General features: G+C 44.3%; 1 protein-coding gene and 1 pseudogene across 6 annotated transcripts in view; one reads left to right on the forward strand and one right to left on the reverse strand.

Annotated features, from left to right (window-relative positions):
- Nucleotides 1–16004, forward strand: part of LOC126473915 (cuticle protein 16.5-like) — a 319612-nt gene extending 303608 nt beyond the window's left edge. For 4 of the 6 annotated variants that reach the window (XM_050101266.1, XM_050101264.1, XM_050101265.1 and 1 more), the window contains one exon: nucleotides 14962–16004. In XM_050101266.1, the coding sequence (XP_049957223.1) occupies nucleotides 14962–15683 (722 nt within the window). In that variant the 3' untranslated portion in view covers nucleotides 15684–16004. Of the gene's footprint in view, nucleotides 1–8036; nucleotides 8233–14820 lie in introns of all 6 variants that reach the window. The other 2 variants (XM_050101268.1, XM_050101267.1) reach the window with 2 other exon arrangements.
- Nucleotides 8732–8849, reverse strand: LOC126475934 (5S ribosomal RNA; annotated as a pseudogene).
- Nucleotides 16005–25013: the final 9009 nt, after the last annotated feature.

Below are 25013 nucleotides of genomic sequence, written 5' to 3' on the forward strand. Positions count from 1 at the left end.
TTACTTGTAGGACAAACTCGGGGTGAAACAACAAATACAACTGTAAACTATTGACAGAATATGTGTACTGTCAAGAAGGGTAAAGAACAATATGAATGCTTCTCTATATTTTTATTGCTACAGCGATAATTTATCTGCCGAACTATTGCGAACATACTGGCATTCTTAATTCTAATTCGTATCCCACAATAATCTTGAAATCAGTTGTAATTTATTTTGCTTCCTCTCCACAAAACCGTATTTCTCAAACTTACACTCATGTAAATCTAATTACGTGCAATGGTGTAAGAATCAATCAGAATATCTCTTAAGAGCCATAAACGCACTGATGAAAGCAAGTAGAGTCTATTCATTTAATTGCGTTAAGTTAGAAAGTCAATATTTTCGTGAATAAAAGTTTCAAGTTTTTTTTTCGGCGTTTCAGATGCTTAAATCGCGTTGGTACATCAAGTGACTGTCTTTTAATATTCAAAACGTCTCATAACATCAGACGCAACTTTCTTGCAACAGCTGTTTTTGAGATGTTACTTCGCTAACCTACCAATTCGTACAGAGGTGACAAAGATAGAGAAATACTCTCACTTTGATAAATCAAGATACTAAGCAAACTGTGAATTATCAGTTTTCAGTAAGACTTTCAGTGTTTAATCATTACGTTTTAATAACCTTCAAGTTGCTCTTTTTTATTCATTTATTTTTTTAAAGTTATTATTGAATACTGTAACGTGACATTCAGTTCTCGTGTCCTCTCAAAGTAATATCAATATTTTTTAGATCACTTAGATCTGTATCAATTCGATGATAGAAGCTGATTCCTTAATAACTGAATACTAGTACTTACCCTTTTTTAAATACTGCTTTAAGTAGTTCAATTAGGATTATGAACACTTTCTGTAATGGCTTTTATGTGCTGGCTACTCACAATAAAATTGGCGACCCTCATATGTTATAGAAATAAATAGAAAATCAGAACTCGAATTTTCTTTTCGCTTCCTATTTCTCTCCTTTTCCCTTTTCTTTTTTAGTAGCCCTTTATTTATTTATTTAGATACAGCCTACAGAAACAGTAGCTTTATGAGTGTCAAAAATCTTATTACCCCAAACCTACTCACAGACCTCGCCTATTCAAAAGTAACAAATCCGTGACCAACGCCACTTTTACCCTAAAGTTAACTAGGACAACAAAAGTTATTTATCTCTTCGAGGTTGGTTCCTCGACTATTTAAAATTCCATTGTTAGTGCTGAAGATCGGACACGCCTCCTAAAGTTGAATAAAGGTACAGGGAAAGCTATTCTGTTTCGACTAATGGTCAATAGTTATCAACCGTCTCAACAATGCCTTCCGTCCCAGAACTCATAAAAATGAGCGTGAAATTCGCCTGAACCAAATTCCACAAATAGGGAAAGAATACTGCATAATTAGGTCCTCATCTAGGACTCAGTCCACCTATTCACAGCAACAATATTCCAAATCATTGTCGGGGGATCACTCAGGTATCTTAGAGCGGTCCGAGCGGATATCCCCTCCTAAACAGTCGGATTTATGTATCGGCCTACGCTCCGCTACCATAAAATTCAACGGCGAATTCAATATTGTCTCAAAATCATCTGTGATCCATATTAAAGAGTCAGTTTGTGAATGAAATTAACCGAATCTCAGTGTTATCTGCGTTCGGAAACCCAGAACTGTCAAAGCATCTTTAACCGTTATAGACAAGATCATCAACCATTAACGATGACCTCACGAACATCAGTTGTATTCAGATGGAATATTTGATTCACCTCCTTTTCCTGTTTAATTCGTACTTCTAACCAGATAAATATACTACAAGGTTACCCACGGAGGATAATCCAGATACAGCAATGGAAATTTAAGAACAGCCACTCTGTTAAGTCAGTGTAAGACCCATTAATGGACCATTAAACGAATAAAAGAAGAGCGCTTTCCGTCCTTTTTAGTAGTAAGTGCATTTTTGATCAAAACCGCTGGTCGCTGCTATGATGGCCAGCTGCTTCATATTTCCTGCCCGTTCGAACCTCCCTGACTTCTTAGCAAGGAGAAGGCAACTTCATTTCGCAGCGGTCACGCTGATTCCTTATTGTACATCTCCGGCAATGGTTTGCATACAAACATTAGTACAACATAATCAAATAATATAATCATGCAACGCAATGAACACACCATTTTTCTACTCAGATGCGTAGTCTAACATTATGTTCGTATCGCTGAAACCTTTCTCACGTGGTACCTGATGAGTTAGTAAAGGAATGTAGTTAACAAGCTATTCTCAGAAAAATGAGATAGTATTCTGTTAGGTCCTCCGAATACTTTTATAGGATCTGCAAGGGGTAAAAGAAGCCTGTGGTTCAAAATGTCTTTATTACTTCAGTTTTTTTTTTTTGTAGATATGTACCCGTACTGTGTACCGCGCGATCAAAAAGTCAGTATAAATTTAAAAACAGAGTAAATCACGGAATAATGTAGATAGAAAGGTAAAAATTGACACACATGCTTGGAATGACCTGGGGTTTTATGCAGGATGGCGCTCCACACCATATTGCTAGACGCGTGAAGGATCTCTTGCGCGCGTCGTTTGGTGATGATTGTGTGCTCAGCCGCCACTTTCGTCATGCTTGGCCTCCCAGGTCCCCAGACCTCAGTCCGTGCGTTTATTGGCTTTGGGGTTACCTGAAGTCGCAAGTGTATCGTGATCGACCGACATTTCTAGGGATGCTGAAAGACAACATCCGACGCCAATGCCTCACCATAACTTCGGACATGCTTTACAGTGCTGTTCACAACACTATTCCTCAACTACAGCTATTGTTGAGGAATGATGGTGGACATATAGAGCATTTCCTGTAAAGAACATCATCTTTGCTTTGTCTTACTTTGTTTTGGTAATTATTGCTATTCTGATCAGATGAAGCGCCATCTATCGGACATTCTTTGAACTTTTTTTCGGTTCTAATAAAACCCCATGTCATTCCAAGCATGTGTGTCAATTTGTACCTCTCTATCTACATTATTCCGTGATTTATTCAGTTTTCAAATTTATACTGTCTTTTTGATCAGCCGGTATTTACATCTACCGGAAAGCCAATTGTTGAATGAGTATAATGAGTCAACACAGTATTTCAACAATCTGCCACGACTAGCGCAGTAGTCAGACGTTTAGCAGTGACCGAACCAGTTTTTGGTGGCGCAAGATAGTAGTGTGGATGCTATTCTGCTGAGGATGGGTAATGTCGAAACGCCTTATGAAACACGTTTGGGTCTCCATCGAGAGGGTTGCCACACTGTCTATCGCTGGAGAGGAGGTGGAGGACGGAGGGGGTCATGCGAAATCAGTAAGTGGGCCAGTATGAAAGTCCTACTTCTCATCAACAGTCTACTTGATGTGATGCAGCCGCTCACAACATAAGCAGGAAAGAAGGTTCGTTACAGCAGACATCGATTTTGTACCCTCTATGAGATCTATAATGATCATTAGCCGGTTTCCGCATGATCACCTGGTATCATAAAGGTGCCCCATACTGTAATACTGAAATCGATTACAAATAAAATAACATAAATAAATGCAGCTGAAGGTGTCATCCATATTGCAAAAGATATAGTAACAGCGGTCATCCCATGATCTATCGAAAGATGGGTGAACGGAAATTTGAGCAAGCTAACAGATTCGAATCGTGAAACACTCATCTGCTTCTGCGCCCATATAGGATCTTAAGACGTTATTGCACCTGCAACGCACAACTCACAATATCATCATCATCGTCGTCATCATCATCATCATCATCATCATCATCATCATCGTCATCATCATTGTCACCACCCCTTTTTGAAACCACAGCTGGACAAAGATCTTCTCTAGACGTTTTCATGCACGAAACTCTTCAGCTAAATCCATTCGTGTTGTCCCGCAAGTTTTCTTAAATTAGTTCAACATTTTGGTCATTTCGTTTCGATAGGATCTAGCAAAGAGTTCCCTTCGTCGATCACAATCGGTTCACCTGGTCTACAGGTGCCCCGGGAGGAATGGTCCACATTCAGGGATATGACAGGAACGATAATTCGAAGCAGAAGAGGTTAGTGAATGTATACCATAAAAGCTATAAGAATGTGATTAGTTGAAGAGATACGTTTCACAAGAAGTGCTCATAGCTCTTCCCACCTTTGTTTCAATCTTATTACAGTCATATTTAATGTTTACAGTTACATTAAGTGCCTAAATGATCTATTCATACAGTGAAGAATACGAAATCAAGGTGTGTCTTATCTTCGCAACACGACCCGATCAAGCCAAATTAAGAACTTTTTGGATTCAGCAACGCTGAATTACTTAGTACACTATTGATTCTATCGAAGACATGTTTTATCTGTTCACCAGCGCTATCTATTTGTGGTAAACGAGTTTGCACCAGCGTAGCCGAACATTTGCATTTATCGCTGTCTTACAAATAAGAGCCAGGATGTTTGCTCGAGTATAATGTCGTTTTTGGAAACCCAGAATCTACTATGTAGGAATCAACATGGATTCCGGAAACAGCGATCGTGTGAGACCCAACTCGCTTTATTTGTTCATGAGACCCAGAAAATATCAGATACAGGCTCCCAGGTAGATGCTATTTTTCTTGACTTCCGGAAGGCGTTCGATACAGTTCCGCACTGTCGCTTGATAAACAAAGCAAGAGCCTACGGAATATCAGACCAGCTGTGTAGCTGGATTGAAGAGTTTTTAGCAAACAGAACACAGCATGTTGTTATCAATGGAGAGACGTCTACGGACGATAAAGTAACCTCTGGCGTGCCACAGGGGAGTGTTATGGGACCATTACTTTTCACAATATATATAAATGACCTAGTAGATAGTGTCGGAAGTTCCATGCGGCTTTTCGCGGATGATGCTGTAGTATACAGAGAAGTTGCAGCATTAGAAAATTGTGGCGAAATGCAGGAAGATCTGCAGCGGATAGGCACTTGGTGCAGGGAGTGGCAACTGTCCCTTAACATAGACAAATGTAATGTATTGCGAATACATAGAAAGAAGGATCCTTTATTGTATGATTATATGATAGCGGAACAAACACTGGTAGCAGTTACTTCTGTAAAATATCTGGGAGTATGCGTGCGGAACGATTTGAAGTGGAATGATCATATAAAATTAATTGTTGGTAAGGCGGGTACCAGGTTGAGATTCATTGGGAGAGTGCTTAGAAAATGTAGTCCATCAACAAAGGAGGTGGCTTACAAAACACTCGTTCGACCTATACTTGAGTATTGCTCATCAGTGTGGGATCCGTACCAGATCGGGTTGACGGAGGAGACAGAGAAAATCCAAAGAAGAGCGGCGCGTTTCGTCACAGGGTTATCTGGTAACCGTGATAGCGTTACGGAGATGTTTAGCAAACTCAAGTGGCAGACTCTGCAAGAGAGGCGCTCTGCATCGCGGTGTAGCTTGCTCGCCAGGTTTCGAGAGGGTGCGTTTCTGGATGAGATATCGAATATATTGCTTCCCCCTACTTATACCTCCCGAGGAGATCACGAATGTAAAATTAGAGAGATTAGAGCGCGCACGGAGGCTTTCAGACAGTCGTTCTTCCCGCGAACCATACGCGACTGGAACAGGAAAGGGAGGTAATGGCAGTGGCACGTAAAGTGCCCTACGCCACACACCGTTGGGTGGCTTGCGGAGTATAAATGTAGATGTAGATGTAGATGTCAAGATTTTGTGAGGTAACTAACGAGTTGTGGAGCCCTGAAAATATTCTATGTTCGGAGTTGACGTGGCCACGCTGGAGCATCTCAGCAGTCCGCAGCTAGTTGGTGGCCACGTGGTGCCGAACGTCAGCCGGGGTCCAGGACGACCACATGGCTGGGAATTCCTTGGTGACGCTGTGTCGATGGAAGAGACGGGTATGTCGAGAGTGCCGAAGACGGCGGACTTTGTGAAACCATCATGGCAGACATTTCACAGTTCGTATACAAATTGATAGTAGCCAGGTGAATCATGATACCTCAAAAAGAAACATGTACATTACCATTATTTGCACGACGATTCTGATGGTGTGATCAGATTTTCAATATCTTTATTAGTTTAAAGTTTAGTATCTGATGATAAATTATACAAGTAACACCCAGCAACGGATTTCCAAAATATAAACGGTTCATCGGATTCTGTCGATCGCCGTATCTTTATAAAGCTATTAGTGTAAACCTAAATTGGTATAAATTACAGGCAGGTAACTTGAATAGTATATGAGTTATTGGAGTTCTGAGTGGCTGACTAGTATTGATCGCGTCAGGCTATAAGTACTCCAGAGTTACACGAAAAAACGGTAGCAGCATATTTATAAATACATTTATTCGTCTATGTCTTTGTTTATATCCGATATGTACTATTCATGAAGAAATTGGTCAATTATTTACCGTGTTTTAGAAAGCACAGTGACATTAGGCTACTGGCTTACTTCTGTTGTATTCCTTTTATATATGTTTATTTAATTAGTTTACGTATTTAATAACATGTGTTAGACCATGTTTATGGTTCAGCCGTAGGAATATTTATTTAATTTCAAGTTATTTAAGTGTAAATTCAGTATTTCGAAGGTGTTTCGTTAAGGTTGCGAGTGTGCGTTGGCTTGTAGACATGGAGGGAGCACTCTAGCCAATCACAGCGATCGTTCCAAAAAGGACATGTGGAGAGACTCTATGGAAGTGGGGGAGGAGGATCGTTTTCCGAGAGGACAGGAGAGCTCTGGACAGTACGGGAGAGGACACGGGAGAGTCCAGGACAGTACGGCGCGACGGGCACACGGTCACGGGATATAGAAATATTTTGTAGTGCCGACTAGTGCACTTGTGAGATTTCCGTGGCTTCTGCAGTGAAGACGTAGTATGCGTTTAGAAGTGAATATCTCGTGAGCTATGTTGTTGTTCATAACTAATTAAGTGAAGTAGAAATCTATTGTTTCCCTTTTATTCGACTTATATTTGATCTAATTGCTGAATCATCGACACCAATAAGTGTTTGGCAGAAATATACCGCATTTTCAAAAGTACTTGTACTATTGTACTCGTCATTTAAAGTCGTTAAGATAGTACCTCCAGATTTTATTTAATTGCAATCTTTCATTTATATGTTACGTTCAAAATTTATATGTTACGTTCAAAATTCGCAATTGCCGAGTGATTGGAATCTTCCACCATTCGATTCATGTGTCTATTCATATTGTATACTGTAGACTCATCAGTATTTGGCTTGTAATGCGGCAACTACGCATCCCAGTCCCTAGAGAACGAAACCAGCGAAAACTTTTAACATTTGAACTCTGAGTCGGAGGGTACGTGTTGAGGGCCACCACACCACCACCATAACATTTCCTATTATTGGAAAGCCCGCAAAGTGGTGTGTGGTGACAACAGCGAAGTACAGACGAGGAATTGTTACGGTACAAAGGTGCTTTTCGTGGTTAGGATATGGTCCCTTTATTGGGCTTAAGAAAATGCTTAAAGATACGAACACATTTTGTAGAATTGAGTACTGCTTGCAGAAAAGGAATAGTTCTGGGACGATGGTTGCTCATATCAACAAAGTGCAGCCTGTAATAAAACAGCATCTGTCCGGTAATGGTTTGTGGACAATAGCATTCCTTAATGGGCTAGCCTGCTCACGGTCCTTACTTGAACCCAGTAGAGCACCTTTGGCATGGGTTTGGACGTCGACCGTCCAAGATCGCTTCGTCCAACGTCACTGCCCTTTACGGCATCACCTCTTCAGGAAGACTGTACTGTCATTCCACCATAGGCATTCAAACACATTGCTGAAAGTTTCACCAGCAGAGTTCATTGCTCAATATTAACGTTCCCTAATGGGTGTCTGGATACTTAGGATCAGTTGATGTATATTAGCAGGTGTTTTAAGAAGACTAAATAAACCTAAGGAAGATAATTTAGAACATTGTAAGTCATTTTTGGGTAAATTAATAGCGAATAAGGCGAGTATTTGATGCCACTCGGCTATGATGTCAATAGCTTGTCCAGCCAACACCAGCAGCAGCGGCAACGTCCAGGGCCCGCACGCGGGGGTGGCAGTCGCTGGTCTGTCCGGGCCAGACGGCTGCCACGGCGTGCGGAAGGTCACGGCCCGCCGTATAAAAGACTGCTCCAGCTGGCGGCCGGGCAGCGCGCAGTTGCCGGACCACGCCCACCTGCCGAAATGAACCCTCTGGTGGGTATCCGGCCGGCACGCAGGCTCGGCAGCTCAGCCCGTTACATGGCGCCAAGCAGCTCGCGGGACGTACCTTTTAATAACAACGCTTTATTTATAGTGTTTTTTCACAATAATTATTCCTCATTGAAAAAATCTTCAAAACACTGGGGATCTTAACTGCACCGTGTGAATACATTTACCAGTCAGTTGCACACATCAAAAATAACGTTGGTAATTACTGCACAAACACTCTTTCCATGACCATGGAATAAGAACTAGACTCAACTTACTTTTAAAACTGAAAAAACTAAACTCCTCCCTCACAGGCCATGAAGGTCCAACGGCACCGACCGGTCGCCATGTCATCCTTAGCCCAAAGGCGTCACATGTTGATATGGAGGGGCATGTGGTCAGCACACCGCTTTCCCGATCGTATGTCAGTTTCCGAGACCGCAGCTGCTACTTCTCAATCAAGAAGCTCCTCAGTTTGCCTCACAAGGACTGAGTGCACCCCGCTTGCCAACAGCACTCGGCAGACCGGATGGTCACCCATCAAAGTGCTAGCCCAGCCCGACGGCGCTTAACTTCGGTGATCTGACGGGAACGGGTGTTACCACTGAGGCATGGCCGTTGGCCAACTTACATTTACCAAGAAAAAATAAACATAAAATTCAAAACAGCGTTTTCGACTAACTGTACAATAAATTACCAAAAGAGATTAAAGAAATTGCAAAAATACACTTATTTTAAAAAAATCTGCTAAAAAGTACCTGTTATGCAATACATTTTATACATTGAAGTATTACTTAGACAAAACAGAGTAGGGGTCTGGTTAAAAAAAGTTATACAAATAAATAACAATAATGATTATAAAAATCCAGCATTCCACGTAACACTTTCACACTATGTTTCTCCCTTCTTCTTTTCCTTTTCTAGAAGAAGTTACCCCCAAGCTATGTATAGCACAATACTAACACCTCTTCCTCTTTCTGAGCTCAAAACATCACTCATTACAGAGGGATGCTGACTCAGTTTTTGAGGATAGCAATTGGGAAGTTGCGGTACAGAAAATGGTCCAGAGATCACCACTGTGTGTGTCTGTGTGTGTGTATGTGTAGTGAGTGAAATGTTACGAAACAATGTGTGTGTGAAGAGTGTGCAGTGACTGGTAATGAGATATGAGTGAACAGTGTGGCGTTACATTATGGAATAAGTTAGTTATAAAAAAAGTATAATATACCAGGATCTTCCCAGATCTAACTAACTGTGTAAGTGTGTATACGAATTAGCTTATTTTAAATTGGTCTAAACTCGTAAATATTTTGACATGTCCAATATCCTTGTAAAAAGAGACCTACGGATGAATAAAGCTACTACTACTACTACTACTACTATAATAGTCATATCAGTTGCGAAATCTCCTTCATTAGACTGGCCTAACTCATCAAATCAAGCTCACCCTCGCGAACACTTTGGGACACTACCACCAAGATGTTTCGACTAACATCCCTCCTCTGTCGTTTCTTCTTCCTAATCCATATTGAGTCACGATGTTTGCTTATCCAACTTGTTCAGCCACACTATTAAAGTCGCCCATAATTATGCTGTTTACTCTTTCTGTGCCTTCAGAATGTATGATATCTTCTATGTCATCGTAAATTTTCTCCACTTCGTCGTCATGGTCTGATGTTGGCATGTACACTTGTACTATCAGAATGTCCACTGCTTGTGCACTTATTTCACAAACATTAAAATATCACTATGGCATACCACTTTAGTCACACTTTGAACTATTTGATTTCCCATCGCCGCGCGGGATTAGCCGAGCGCTCTCAGGCGCTGCAGTCCAGGCGGAGGTTCGAGTCCTCCCTCGGGCATGGGTGTGTGTGTTTGTCCTTAGGATACTTTAGGTTAAGTAGTGTGTAAGCTTAGGGACTGATGACCTTAGCAGTTAAGTCCCATAAGATTTCACACACATTTGAGCATTTGATTACTCATCACTAATGGCACGCCATGTTCAAATCTTTTTCCACCGGTATAAAACATTGTGTAATTACCCGATGTTACTTCACCCCTTTCTGCCCATCTCACTTCACTTAAATCCATTGAGTTCACTTCACATTTGTCCATTTCTCTCCTTAGTTTCTCCAGTTTTCCTGATGTTCTAAGTGTTCTTACATATCATGTCCCAATCCTGAACTTAAAATGATCGTCTCTTTCTATGACTCACCCTGAAATACTCCCCACCCGAGATCCGAACGGGGTAGTAGATTACCAACGAAATATTTTACTCCAGGAAGTTCCATCATCGTTCTCCGTCTTCCGACGTTCACGATATATAATTATGTGGTAGTATTTCCAAGCCGAGCGGTTCTAGGCGCTTCAGTCCGGAGCCACGCGGCTGCTACGGTCGCAGGTTCGAATCCTGCTTCCGGTATGGATGTGTGCGATGTCCTTAGGTTAGTTAGGTTTAAGTAGTTCTCAGTTTAGGGGACTGATGACCTCAGCTGGTTCAAATGGCTCTGAGCACTATGGGACTTAACATCTATGGTCATCAGTCCCCTAGAACTTAGAACTACTTAAACCTAACTAACCTAAGGACAACACACATCCAAGCCCGAGGCAGGATTCGAACCTGCGACCGTAGCGGTCACGCGGCTCCAGACTGTAGCGCCTAGAACCGCACGGCCACTCGGGCCGGCAACCTCAGCTGTTAAGTCCCATATTTCTTAGAGCCATTTGAACCATTTGAACAATAGTCTTACGATTTCCTTTCCACTTCGCAGTATCACGGCAGAGGAACCAAACTATGATTGGTTTTGTCCATGAGTCTTCGATCTTGATCCATCTAAAGCATCATTTGCTCTGTGCATCAAGTCGATACTGCTGCCTGGTACCAGCATACAGAGTTCACTACGCCTACTCCCACGATGTATACACTGGGATGCAGGGCTGCCTCTTCCGCCAGTTGCATCGTACCGATGGGCTTCATCTCCGCCTTCCCTGCCGTTGAGGTCTTCACCGTTACCCCGGCAAGGGGCCCTCACGAGGTACTGTCACCCGGGCAAGGTGAAACAAGGTTCTTCAAAGAGATGTTACTCCTCCCCCTCTTCCTTTCTCAACCTGGCTTGGGACCGGCCATGGCGGAGTTAAAAGCACAATATACCGAGCATTATTTCGGCTTATTAACAGAGCAATAATGTAAGTATTGGAAATAAACTCCCACAGCGGGACGCGATCCCACGATCCTTGGACTACCATTCCGTATTCATTCCGCTGCAACACCTGCTGTCTGACTACCATATTAACACACGTCGCTCATGCTCCGTCCGACCCGGGCAAAAATACAATAGTTTTTCTAACTCTTGGCCATCCGGAGGTCCCACATCTGTCACTTTCATTACTGGCCAAGCCCTGCGTACATCAGAAATTTGGACGAAATCGGCAGCGACCAATTGGTGCAATCCCCGTGGATGTTGGACAGAATATCTAATTAAAACATTTGAAAAAGGAGTGCTTCCGTAGTAAATGACAAAATAGCAGAATATAAACAAAACTGGAAGGAAAATGTGGAACGAAGGGAAGAAACAAGGCCTTACAATACAAACGAAGAGAGAAGAGAGACATAGGACGGCCTGTTAAATGATTTAAGTGGGGCCAGAACAGGTCGACTGGCCTATTCTATGAAACGCAGAAGAAGAATTAGAAATGGTCGAAAAGTTTATACAATTAGTGAGAGAGTGTGCTTGAATGCGACCTAAATAATTTTGACCCATGACTGTAGATGCATCAGGAGAAATGACAAATTCAGTTTGTTGTCAATAATCAATTGCAGTTGACAGACAACAGGAGCATTTATAAATAGAATTATAGACGCGGATATTATTTACGCTCTCCATTACACAGCAATAGTGTGCAACAGAAAGCAATGAGGTATTCAGCTTTAAAAATCTTTGAGTATCTGTCCAGGATGTAAATGACTTTACCGATAATAAAATCAACTTCAAACAGAAACTGAAATAATATCTGCTTGACCATCTTCCACTCCATGGAAGACATACTAAATTTGTAGTAGTATGGTTTGTGTATACAGGGTTGTCCATTGATAGTGACCGGGCCAAATATCTCACCACATAAGCGTGAAACGAAAAAACTACAAAGAACGAAACTCGTCTAGCTTCAAGGGGGAAACCAGATGGCGCTATGGTTGGCCCGCTAGATGGCGCTGCCATAGGTCACACGGATATCAACTGCGTTTTTTAAAATAGGAACCCTCATTTTTTATTACATATTCGTGTAGTACGTAACGAAATATGAATGTTTTAGTTGGACCACATTTTTCGCTTTGTAATATATGGCGTTGTAATAGTCACAAACGTGTAAGTACGTGGTATCAGGTAACACTCCGCCAGTGCGGACGGTATTTGCTTCGTGATACAGTACCCGTGTTAAAATGGACCGTTTACCATTTGCGGAAGAGGTCGATATCGTGTTGATGTACGGCTATTGTGATCAAAATGCCCAACGGGCGTGTACTATGTATGCTGCTCGGTATCCTGGACGACATCATCCAACCGAGGGAGAACCGATTGAGGTACTCAAAGTACCCTCCGCTACACACCGTCAGGTGGCTTGTGGAGTATGGATATAGATGTAGATAGGTTCGTTATTTAAGGAAACGGGAAGTGCTCAGCCACATGTGAAACGTCAACCACGACCTGCATAAAATGGTTCAAATGGCTCTGAGCACTATGGGACTCAACATCTGAGGTCATCAGTCCCTTAGAACTACTTAAACCTAACTAACCTAAGGACATCACACACATCCATGCCCGAGGCAGGATTCGAACCTGCGACCGTAGCGGTCGCGCGGTTCCAGACTGAAGCGCCTAGAACCGCTCGGCCACTCCGGCCGGCGAAGACCTGCAACAAATGATGATGCTAAGTAGGTGTTTTAGCTGCTGTCGCGGCTAATCCGCACATCAGTAACAGACAAATTGCTCGGGAATGGGGAATCTCAAAAACGTCGGTGTTGAGAATGCTACATCAACATCGATTGCACCCTTAGCATATTTCTATGCACCAAGAATTCCATGGCGATGACTTTGAACGTCGTGTACAGATGACAGATTTTTTGCACGCGTTCTATTTAGCGACGAAGCGTCATTCACCAACAGCGGTAATGTAAATCGGCATAATATGCACTATTGGACAACGGAAAATCCACGATGGCTGCGATAAGTGGAACATCAGCGACCTTGGCGGGTTAATGTATGGTGCGGCGTTATGGGAGGAAGGATAATTAGTCCCCATTTTATCGATGGCAATCTAAATGGTGCAATGTATGCTGATTTCCTACGTAATGTTCTACCGACGATACTACAAGATGTTACACTGCATGACAGAATGGCGATGTACTTCCAACATGATGGATATCCGGCACATAGCTCACGTGCGTTTGAAGCGGTATTGAATAATATATTTCATGACAGGTGGATTGGCCGTCGAAGCACCATACCAAGGCCCGCACGTTCACCGTATCTGACGTCCCCTGATTTCTTTCTGTGGGGAAAGTTGAAGGATACTTGCTATCGTGATCCACCGACAACGCCTAACAACATGCGTCAGCGCGTTGTCACTGCATGTGCGAACATTACGGAAGATGAAGTACTCGTGTTGAGCGGAATGTCGTTACACGTATTGACAAATGCATTGGGGTTGACGGACATCATTTTGAGCATTTATTGCATTAATGTGGTATTTACAGGTAATCACGCTGTAACAGCAATGCGTTTTCAGAAATGATAAGTTCACAAAGGTACATGTATCACATTGGAACAACCGAAATAAAATGTTAAAACGTACCTACGTACTGTATTTTAATTTAAAAAACCTACCAGTTTCCAACTGTTCGTCTAAAATTATGAGCCATATGTTTGTGACTATTACAGCGCCATCTATCACAAAGCGAAAAAAGTGGTCCAACTAAAACATTTTTATTTCTTTACGTACTACACGAATATGTAATAAAAATGGGGGTTCCTATTTTTTTAAAAATGCAGTTGATATCCATTTGACCTATGGCAGCGCCATCTACCGAGCCAACCATTGCGCCATCTGGTTTCCCTCTTCAAGTTAGACAAGTTTAGTTCTTTGTAGTTTTTTCGTTTGACGCTTATTTCGTGAGATATTTGGCCCGGTTACTATCAATGGACCACCCTGTATATTTAAGTATGTGTGTGTGTGTGTGTGTGTGTGTGTGTGTGTGTGTGTGTGTGTGTGTGTGTGTGGGTGGGTGGGAGGGTGGGTGGGTGGGTGAGTGTGTATGTGAGAGAGAGAGAGAGAGAGAGAGAGAGAGAGAGAGAGAGAGAGAGAGATAGAGAGAGAGAGAAATAGGAGAGAGAAAGGGGGAGAGGGAGAGAGGGAGAGATAGAGAGAAAGAGAGAGAGAGAGAGGATGTTTTCAAGCGATACTGAGAGAGAATGTGCATTGTTCAGTATTAATCACTCTTGGCATGCATGTTGGGGAAATAAAACTTACGGAATTAAATTGTCAGCCTGTCTCCATACGTTTCGCTGAGAAAGTGAACAATAATTGTATGTCTAGCTCCGCATCACAGCGACTGGCCGCAATTATGATGCACAAAGAACATGCATATAACTAACTGACAGTACGTGATGTCTGAACGTGAAGACTCCTGCCTTGTGGCTTTGGCGGCAGCTAAGCCAGGCTATCTGGGTGCTCTAGCGGCCGTCCTATCGACGCAGATGGCCACCACCCTTGTCGCCCCAGCCGCAGTGGCCGCCCCCGCCATCGCCTACGCCGCCCCAGCTGCGGCCGTCGTGGCCGCCCCCGCCCCAGTGGCCTACGCCGCCCCAGCTGCGGCCGTCGTCGCCGCCGCCCCCGGCTCCACCGTGGTGTCCGCCCCCGGTACTAGCTCCTACTCTTTCTCCACACAGTCCGTGCACCAGCCACAGGTGGTTCTCGCCAGCCCGCAGGCCGTCTACGCCGCAGCCGTCGCCGCCGCTCCCGTGGTGGCCGCAGCGCCGGCCGTCGCCACCGCCCCCGCGGTCGTGGCTGCCCCGCCAGCGGAGGTTGTCGACGCTCCCGAGGTGGTCGCCGCCCGCGCCGCCCACTTCCAGGCTTACGTCGCTGCCAAGGCCGCTCTGCTGGGGCGCAAGAAGCGCAGCCCCGGATTCCTCGGCCCCGCTGTGGTCTCCACCCCCGCCGCCACCACCCTCTCTGCTCATGCCGCCCCCGTGGACAATGCTGCCCACGCTGCCTCAGTGGCCCTTGCTGCTCACGCCGCCGCCGTCACCCCTGTTGCCTACTCCGCCCCCGTAGCTGTCACCTACTCCGCCCCCACTGCTGTCACCTACTCTGCCCCCGCAGCTGTCACCTACTCCGCCCCCGCGTCTGTCGCCTACTCCGCCGCGGCCTTCCTACCAGTGGCCGCCTCCAGCCAGTAGCGCGTCCAGGACGAACTCGGCCAGTAGACCTACGGCTACGCCGACGGAAACTCCGCCAAGACTGAGAGCCACGCCGCTGATGGCTCCACTGTCGGTGGCTACTCCTACGTAGACGACCACGGCCTGGTACAGAGTGTCAAGTACCACGCCGATAGCCTGGGTTTCAGGGCAACCGCCACCAACCTGCCCGTCCTGTTCCATTTTGAACTCTACATCGTTTATGTATGTAACCTTCTTTTCTTTCCCTGAATCTTCATGCCCCACATAGTATAATGTATAAAAATCTGTAAAAAATAAATACGTAATAAAAGGGATAAAATTAAAAAATCGATTTATTCCAGAATGAAACTTTCAGTTTGCAGCGGAGTGTGCGCTAATATGAAACTTCTTGGCACATTAAAACTGTATGCCGGACCGAGACTCGAACTCGGGACCTTTGCATTTCGCGGGCAAGTGCTCTACCACTACCAAGTTCGAGTCTCGGTCCGGCACAGTATTAATCTACCAGGAATTTTCATACCTATTTATTGCTTTATTTTTCCGTTTTTTCGTGTCTGATATTACTCTGATATCAACAAGACGTGTAACTCAGCGTCAGTGAGAAACGTCAAACTTACACTCCTGGAAATTGAAATAAGAACACCGTGAATTCATTGTCCCAGGAAGGGGAAACTTTATTGACACATTCCTGGGGTCAGATACATCACATGATCACACTGACAGAACCACAGGCACATAGACACAGGCAACAGAGCATGCACAATGTCGGCACTAGTACAGTGTATATCCACCTTTCGCAGCAATGCAGGCTGCTATTCTCCCATGGAGACGATCGTAGAGATGCTGGATGTAGTCCTGTGGAACGGCTTGCCATGCCATTTCCACCTGGCGCCTCAGTTGGACCAGCGTTCGTGCTGGACGTGCAGACTGCGCGAGACGACGCTTCATCCAGTCCCAAACATGCTCAATGGGGGACAGATCCGGAAATCTTGCTGGCCAGGGTAGTTGACTTACACCTTCTAGAGCACGTTGGGTGGCACGGGATACATGCGGACGTGCATTGTCCTGTTGGAACAGCAAGTTCCCTTGCCGGTCTAGGAATGGTAGAACGATGGGTTCGATGACGGTTTGGATGTACCGTGCACTATTCAGTGTCCCCTCGACGATCACCAGTGGTGTACGGCCAGTGTAGGAGATCGCTCCCCACACCATGATGCCGGGTGTTGGCCCTGTGTGCCTCGGTCGTATGCAGTCCTGATTGTGGCGCTCACCTGCACGGCGCCAAACACGCATACGACCATCATTGGCACCAAGGCAGAAGCGACTCTCATCGATGAAGACGACACGTCTCCATTCGTCCCTCCATTCACGCCTGTCGCGACACCACTGGAGGCGGACTGCACGATGTTGGGGCGTGAGCGGAAGACGGCCTAACGGTGTGCGGGACCGTAGCCCAGCTTCATGGAGACGGTTGCGAATGGTCCTCGCCAATACCCCAGGAGCAACAGTGTCCCTAATTTGCTGGGAAGTGGCGGTGCGGTCCCCTACGGCACTGCGTAGGATCCTCCGGTCTTGGCGTGCATCCGTGCGTCGCTGCGGTCCGGTCCCAGGTCGACGGGCACGTGCACCTTCCGCCGACCACTGGCGACAACATCGATGTACTGTGGAGACCTCACGCCCCACGTGTTGAGCAATTCGGCGGTACGTCCACCCGGCCTCCCGCATGCCCACTATACGCCCTCGCTCAAAGTCCGTCAACTGCACATACGGTTCACGTCCACGCTGTCGCGGCATGCTACCAGTGTTAAAGACTGCGATGGAGCTCCGTATGCCACGGCAAACTGGCTGACACTGACGGCGGCGGTGCACAAATGCTGCGCAGGTAGCGCCATTCGACGGCCAACACCGCGGTTCCTGGTGTGTCCGCTGTGCCGTGCGTGTGATCATTGCTTGTACAGCCCTCTCTCAGTGTCCGGAGCAAGTATGGTGGGTCTGACACACCGGTGTCAATGTGTTCTTTTTTCCATTTCCAGGAGTGTATATAAATACTTTTCCATAAGAGCTTCAGTTATCAACGTTACTCTTTGAATACTAATATAGCATTGGTTTCTTGTAGTGATAACTGTGTTGTGTTTTTATTTTCTATTTCTCACCTGTCGGAGCAGGTGGGCTAACAGCAGCTAACTACCGGTTCTTTAACATAATGGTTTCGAAAACAACAGAGTCGAAAATAAAAAGTGATAGAACAGGTGTTGTAATGTTCCTGAGGCTTTTGATTTGGAAGATATTATTTTTTTAGACAGAAGTGATTTCCTACGAGCTGATGATATGCTTCATTCAAGAAACTGAGCAGAATGTGACTGTAGAGCTACTGTCGCAGGTTCGAATCCTGCCTCGGGCATGGATGTGTGTGATGTCCTTAGGTTAGTTAGGTTTAATTAGTTCTCAGAAGTTAAGTCCCATAGTGCTCGGAGCCATTTGAACCATTCTTTTTTTTTTGTGGCTGTAGAATGGAAACTAAAATGTGTGCATAACTCATGTGGAGAAGAAAAATTTCAAGTGACTGTTGTGAGACCCGGGTAACGTATTAGGATGTGGCTTTGCTTGTACTGGGGAGATGGTACATTTGAATGATGTATGCCGCATACGGTAGGCAGTTTAATTGGAGAGGAATGAATATGTCCAAAAAGGGCAATTGTAAGACTTGAACAGGAATAATGAACGTAAGGATGAAAAAATCTGGTATAACAGAAGAAATGCTTCAGCTGGTCGACCAAAGAAGGAAGTAAAAAAAGTTCAGAAAAATTCAGGAATACACAAAAACAAGCTACTAAGGAATAAATAAATAGGAATTGCAGAGAAGCTAAGGCAAAAAGGTTGCATAAAAATGTGTAGAAACTGAAAAAGAAATAAATTTCGTAAGGAAATTACAAACATGGGCGGTAACATTAAGAGTGCAATGAGACTTCCACTGTTGAATGCAGAGGAGAGAGCGGGTAGGTGGAAGTAGTAAACTGAAAGCCTCTACGAGTATTAGAATCAGAGTTTGACGGAGAATTCGAAGCCTGGCGATTAAATAATGTGAAACATATGGATAACAATCCTTCGGAATTTCTAAAACCAATAGGACAAGTGACAACCAAACGCCTATTCAAGTTGACTTGTAGAATCTATATGTCTGGAGACATATCATCAGACTTTCGTAAAAATATATTCCACAAAGACAGTAAAGGCAGATACACATAAATGATTCGACAGACAGGGTAGGTAGCAGTCTCCGGTTGATCGCTGATGATGTTGTGGTGTGCAGGAAGGAGTCGCAGGTAAGTGACTGTAGGTTCATACAAGATGATAGACAAAAGTTCTAGTTTGTGTGATGAATGGCAGAAGGCTCTTAATGTGGAAAAGTGTAAGTTAATGCACATGAATAGGAAAAACAAGCCTTGAATGTTCGGATAGAACATTAGTAGTGTCCTGCTTTGCACAGTCACGTCGTTCAAAATCTGGGTGTAACGTTGCGAAGCGATGCGAAATGGAACGAGCATGTGAGAATGGTGGTAGGGAAGGCGAATGGTCGACCTCGTTTTATTGGGAGAATTTTAGGAAAGGAGGGTGCATATAAGACGCTAGTGCGAGCTATTCTTGAGTACTGCTCGAGTGCGGTATCCGTACTGTAAGTAGGCTATGTAAGTAGGCTGTTTATGTTTTCTCTATGTAAGTAGGCTGTTTATGTTTTCTTATTGGCAACGTTACGTAGCGCTCAATATGAAAATCACTGGCTGTGCTGTGTGCAGTCTGTGGCTAGTTTGCATTGTTGTCTGCCATTGTAGTGTTGGGCAGCAGCAGCTGGATGTGAACAGCGCGTAGCGTTGCGCAGTTGGAGGTGAGCCGCCAGCAGTGGTGGATGTGGGGAGAGAGATGGCGGAGTTTTGAAATTTTTCATGAACTGCTATATTTATATATGATGATATCAAGGTAAATACATTGTTTGTTCTCTATTAATATCTTTCATTTGCTAACTACCCCTATCAGTAGTTAGTGCCTTCAGTAGTTTGAATCTTTTATTTAGCTGGCAGTAGTGGCGCTCGCTGTATTGCAGTAGCTTGAGCAGCGAAGATTTTTGTGAGGTAAGTGATTTGTGAAAGGTATAGGTTAATGTTAGTCAGGGCCATTCTTTTGCAGGGATCTTTGATAGATTGCGTTGCGCTAAAAATATTTTATGTCAGTTTAAGCACAGTCATGTACAATTGTTCAAAGGGGACGTTTCATATGTCGACCCTTAGCCTAGGATACCTCACTGCAATCTTCTGATTTTTCTTGTAGTTTGTGTAATTAGTGTAGCTATTGTTTATTGGTAGCGCGTAATCATAGAGAGAATTTCCTTTGTAGTTGTAGTCTTTCACTGTTGTACAGTAAAACAGTTGTGGCATGCATATACACTCCTGGAAATGGAAAAAAGAACACATTGACACCGGTGTGTCAGACCCACCATACTTGCTCCGGACACTACGAGAGGGCTGTACAAGCAATGATCACACGCACGGCACAGCGGACACACCAGGAACCGCGGTGTTGGCCGTCGAATGGCGCTAGCTGCGCAGCATTTGTGCACCGCCGCCGTCAGTGTCAGCCAGTTTGCCGTGGCATACGGAGCTCCATCGCAGTCTTTAACACTGGTAGCATGCCGCGACAGCGTGGACGTGAACCGTATGTGCAGTTGACGGACTTTGAGCGAGGGCGTATAGTGGGCATGCTGGAGGCCGGGTGGACGTACCGCCGAGTTGCTCAACACGTGGGGCGTGAGGTCTCCACAGTACATCGATGTTGTCACCAGTGGTCGGCGGAAGGTGCACGTGCCCGTCGACCTGGGACCGGACCGCAGCGACTCACGGATGCACGCCAAGACCGTAGGATCCTACGCAGTGCCGTAGGGGACCGCACCGCCACTTCCCAGCAAATTAGGGACACTGTTGCTCCTGGGGTATCGGCGAGGACCATTCGCAACCGTCTCCATGAAGCTGGGCTACGGTCCCGCACACCGTTAGGCCGTCTTCCGCTCACGCCCCAACATCGTGCAGCCCGCCTCCAGTGGTGTCGCGACAGGCGTGAATGGAGGGACGAATGGAGACGTGTCGTCTTCAGCGATGAGAGTCGCTTCTGCCTTCGTGCCAATGATGGTCGTATGCGTGTTTGGCGCCGTGCAGGTGAGCGCCACAATCAGGACTGCATACGACCGAGGCACACAGGGCCAACACCCGGCATCATGGTGTGGGGAGCGATCTCCTACACTGGCCGTACACCACTGGTGATCGTCGAGGGGACACTGAATAGTGCACGGTACATCCAAACCATCATCGAACCCATCGTTCTACCATTCCTAGACCGGCAAGGGAACTTGCTGTTCCAACAGGACAATGCACGTCCGCATGCATCCCGTGCCATCCAACGTGCTCTAGAAGGTGTAAGTCAACTACCCTGGCCAGCAACATCTCCGGATCTGTCCCCCATTGAGCATGTTTGGGACTGGATGAAGCGTCGTCTCACGCGGTCTGCACGTCCAGCACGAACGCTGGTCCAACTGAGGCGCCAGGTGGAAATGGCATGGCAAGCCGTTCCACAGGACTACATCCAGCATCTCTACGATCGTCTCCATGCGAGAATAGCAGCCTGCATTGCTGCGAAAGGTGGATATACACTGTACTAGTGCCGACATTGTGCATGCTCTGTTGCCTGTGTCTATGTGCCTGTGGTACTGTCAGTGTGATCATGTGATGTATCTGACCCCAGGAATGTGTTAATAAAGTTTCCCCTTCCTGGGACAATGAATTCACGGTGTTCTTATTTCAATTTCCAGGAGTGTAGATTTGCACCAAGTATTTCGCAGCTACGCTTGCAATTAACTAGATATTATTTTCAGTGCTATGTTAATGTGTTCTCCTATTTTTGCACTTCAAATTGTGCTTTTCTGTGTTATCGTGTGAAATATTGTGACAATTATGGCGTGTGAAAAACGTAACACTAGGCTCCAAACTAAACTGAGAAATAATAGTGACGACGAGCGTAGCTTATCAGCGCCGCAGAGTAATGAATTTACTAATGTTCAAAGTAGTAATTTGGTAACTGTGCACAGGGAAATGGAGCGGGCGTCAAACAATGGCGGGGACAGTGAAACAATTAGTGAAGAGGGAAGCATTATCGATCGATCGGTCGGCAATAGCTCGCCTCAGGAAGCCGAAATGACACGACACGATCTCGCAAATACTGTAGATTCAGGTTTTGGATCCTCACCGTTTTCTCAAATAAGTCAAGACACATTTTCTGCTTGTCAAAATGTGAATGTTTCCGGTGTAAATTCACTGCCGAAAAGCACTGAGGAACATGTTTCAGACACCAATGCATTGTTATTACAATTAATACAACAAATGGGACAAACACAGCAAAAGCTTCAAAAGTTAGACACAATGGAACAAAATCAGAGACAAACACAGCAAAAGCTTCAAATGTTAGACACAATGGAACAAAATCTTAAAAAGTTAGACTCATTGGAGCAAACTCTTGAACGAACACGTGAGGATTTAACTGCTGAGTTACATCACATTGAATCGAAATGTCAAAAAGTCTGTAATGACGTAAAAACACAAATTTGTGAGCATTTCCAACCTATTTTTTCGCGTCATGAAAATGCACTACAGAATCACGAAGCAGCCATAAAAGAACTGCAAACTATTGTTCATGAAAATTATGAGACCTTGCTAGCAAAATTTGACTCAGTTGCATCTACCAAAACGGTTATGCAACTTGCAAAAACTCAGGAAAATTTAAAGGTCACAGTAGACACGATTGCAACACAAATGGACTCTCTGAAACTTGGTTCAGAAAAACATACAGAGGAAATGATTTCACTATCGGATAAAGTAGCCGAACTTTCAGATCAGTTCACTAACTTATCTACAAAGGTAGATGATGATCTGAATGACACAACACCTGTAGCCTTCACTGACACAGAAGAGTATGAACAAATTAGAAAATTCAAACAAAATCAAAACCAAATCAATACACAGTACAAAAGAGAAATCCGGGAAGTGCAAGATCAGTTGGCACAAGTAGTACAAGAATTACGTATTTCAGAGGACACTCGCGCCCCAATACGGGAAGAGGGACATACAAATACGGAACAGACACAAAATAACAACACAGGGCACTTCGGAAATTGTGAAAGAAGTTGGCAAGGTACGCCGAATTTTGAGATGGAACCGCCGAAACGACGTAACAATGACCGACATGCGACTTGCCGACATGATGATTTTGACTATAAGCTGTTCATTACTACACGTAAATTCAAAACATTTAAGAATTCTGGCAACGACATTCATCCACAAGCATGGCTCCATCAATTCTCTCATTGTTTTCCTCCCAACTGGTCGTTAGAACACAGATTAGAATTCATGTGTGGCTATTTAGAGAATGAACCAGCTGTAAGAATGCGATCGGTCATTCACGATTGCCACAGTGAGGGAGAATTTTACCATGCCTTCCTCTCAGCATATTGGTCTCAAGCCACACAAGACCGTGTAAAACATAGCATCATGATGATGAAACACTTTGAACAATCTGAATTTTCCAGTCTTGCCAAATATTTTGAAGACATGTTGCATAAGAATCAGTATCTTTCAAACCCATACAGCCCCTCAGAACTCATCCGCATTTGCTTACTCAAATTGCCTGAACATTTACGGCATATTATTTTAGCAGGACGTTGCAAAGACGACATTGAAGCCTTTCAGGGACTGTTACAAGAACTGGAAATTGACACAGACAGTCGCCGGATGCGAAAACAGGAAAACAATCACTACAGGTCACATACGTCACAATTCCGTGACGACAGAAACAATAACTGGCCACGACAAGCCTATTCTTACAACGCAAATCGTGACCAAAACAGACACCACCCATATGACAACCGTTGGCAGAGTAGTAATAACTACAGGGAAAGATCACCTCTCCGTGGTAATGACTATCACAGAGATAATAAGAGAAACAGACAATATGGGAACCAAAACAATTATTATCAAGGGAAGCAGAATAACTTCAGACGCAACAGTTCGGCGCACAGTTACGATTCAGGGAGCAATTCTCCACCACGTGACCGACAAGAAAGGAACTATGGAATCTACCGACATGACGAAAGACGATATGATCGTAACGACAGACCTGAATTGCATCAGAACTGGCGGGATTCAAACAGAGCAGGGCACTTTCGACAAGGTGAATTTCTAGAAGCTAGGTCTCCTAATTCCAATAACGACGCGCGCCAACAAAGGAACAGACAATGACTCGCACTGCAGGCAGCCACCTGCGCCGGCTGGCTCAGAGAAAAATAACATAGACGCTAACCTTGAGAAAAACTCCAGTATTCTTTACCGACGTATACCGCCTGACAATTGCATTCAAGTTCAAACTCTGAGTACTAGGAAGAGTAAATGTTTACACCACATTTCACATGTAAAACCATTTATTGAGAGATAATCTGCTTTTTAACTTTGTCTTTGCCATAAAACTTTTCACTTCACATTTCTAGTATGCTTTGTCAGATTTAGAATCTGTTAACATGTAACAATGTTTGAAGTGAAATATCCAGTCAAGAACCAAGAGAACTTATTGAAACAGAAATGACGAATGCATTGTTATAGTGAACAGACGTCACAGTGTTATTGTGTGTGTACATTCTTGCTTGTTTGTTGCACGATTACGTAACGACTATAAGGCTCACATACTTAGAACATTTACCAGTACTGCTAAGGAGATTTTAATGCAACATTTTGGTTTATTTGAAAATACATTCTGAATTTAATGTGCTTTCTGAGAGATACCAGATGACACAGAGGTTAGTTTATGTGACAGCTTCACGATTTTTATCACGACGCTACTAATGAGTGACAATTTACAATGTTGCTTTTGCAGTGTATCTGTTTTATATCTGCACAGTTTTCTGAATTCTTCTAGGAAGAAAAACATGTTTTAGTAGTAACTTTTGTGGTATAGCAACAATGAGACAGCCTTTTTCGTGGCATAACAATACGTTACTGTACAGTACTTTCCTCATCACGGCAATAAGCGTAATAACTAAGATATCTATACGCAAAGCATTTCACTTTTGTGTATCATGAGGTAAGTACATTGACTTTAGCAGAACTTTGCTTACAGAGGACGATAACTACGACAGTTCCACAGAATTATCTTACAGCAAGACGCGCATTTAGTGCTACAGGACACGCATTTGAGTGATTAATCTTATACTTAAAACACTTATTTTCAAAGATTTTTTAATTA

Source organism: Schistocerca serialis, chromosome 4 (genome assembly GCF_023864345.2).
Source record: "Schistocerca serialis cubense isolate TAMUIC-IGC-003099 chromosome 4, iqSchSeri2.2, whole genome shotgun sequence".
NCBI classification, from domain to species: domain Eukaryota; kingdom Metazoa; phylum Arthropoda; class Insecta; order Orthoptera; family Acrididae; genus Schistocerca; species Schistocerca serialis.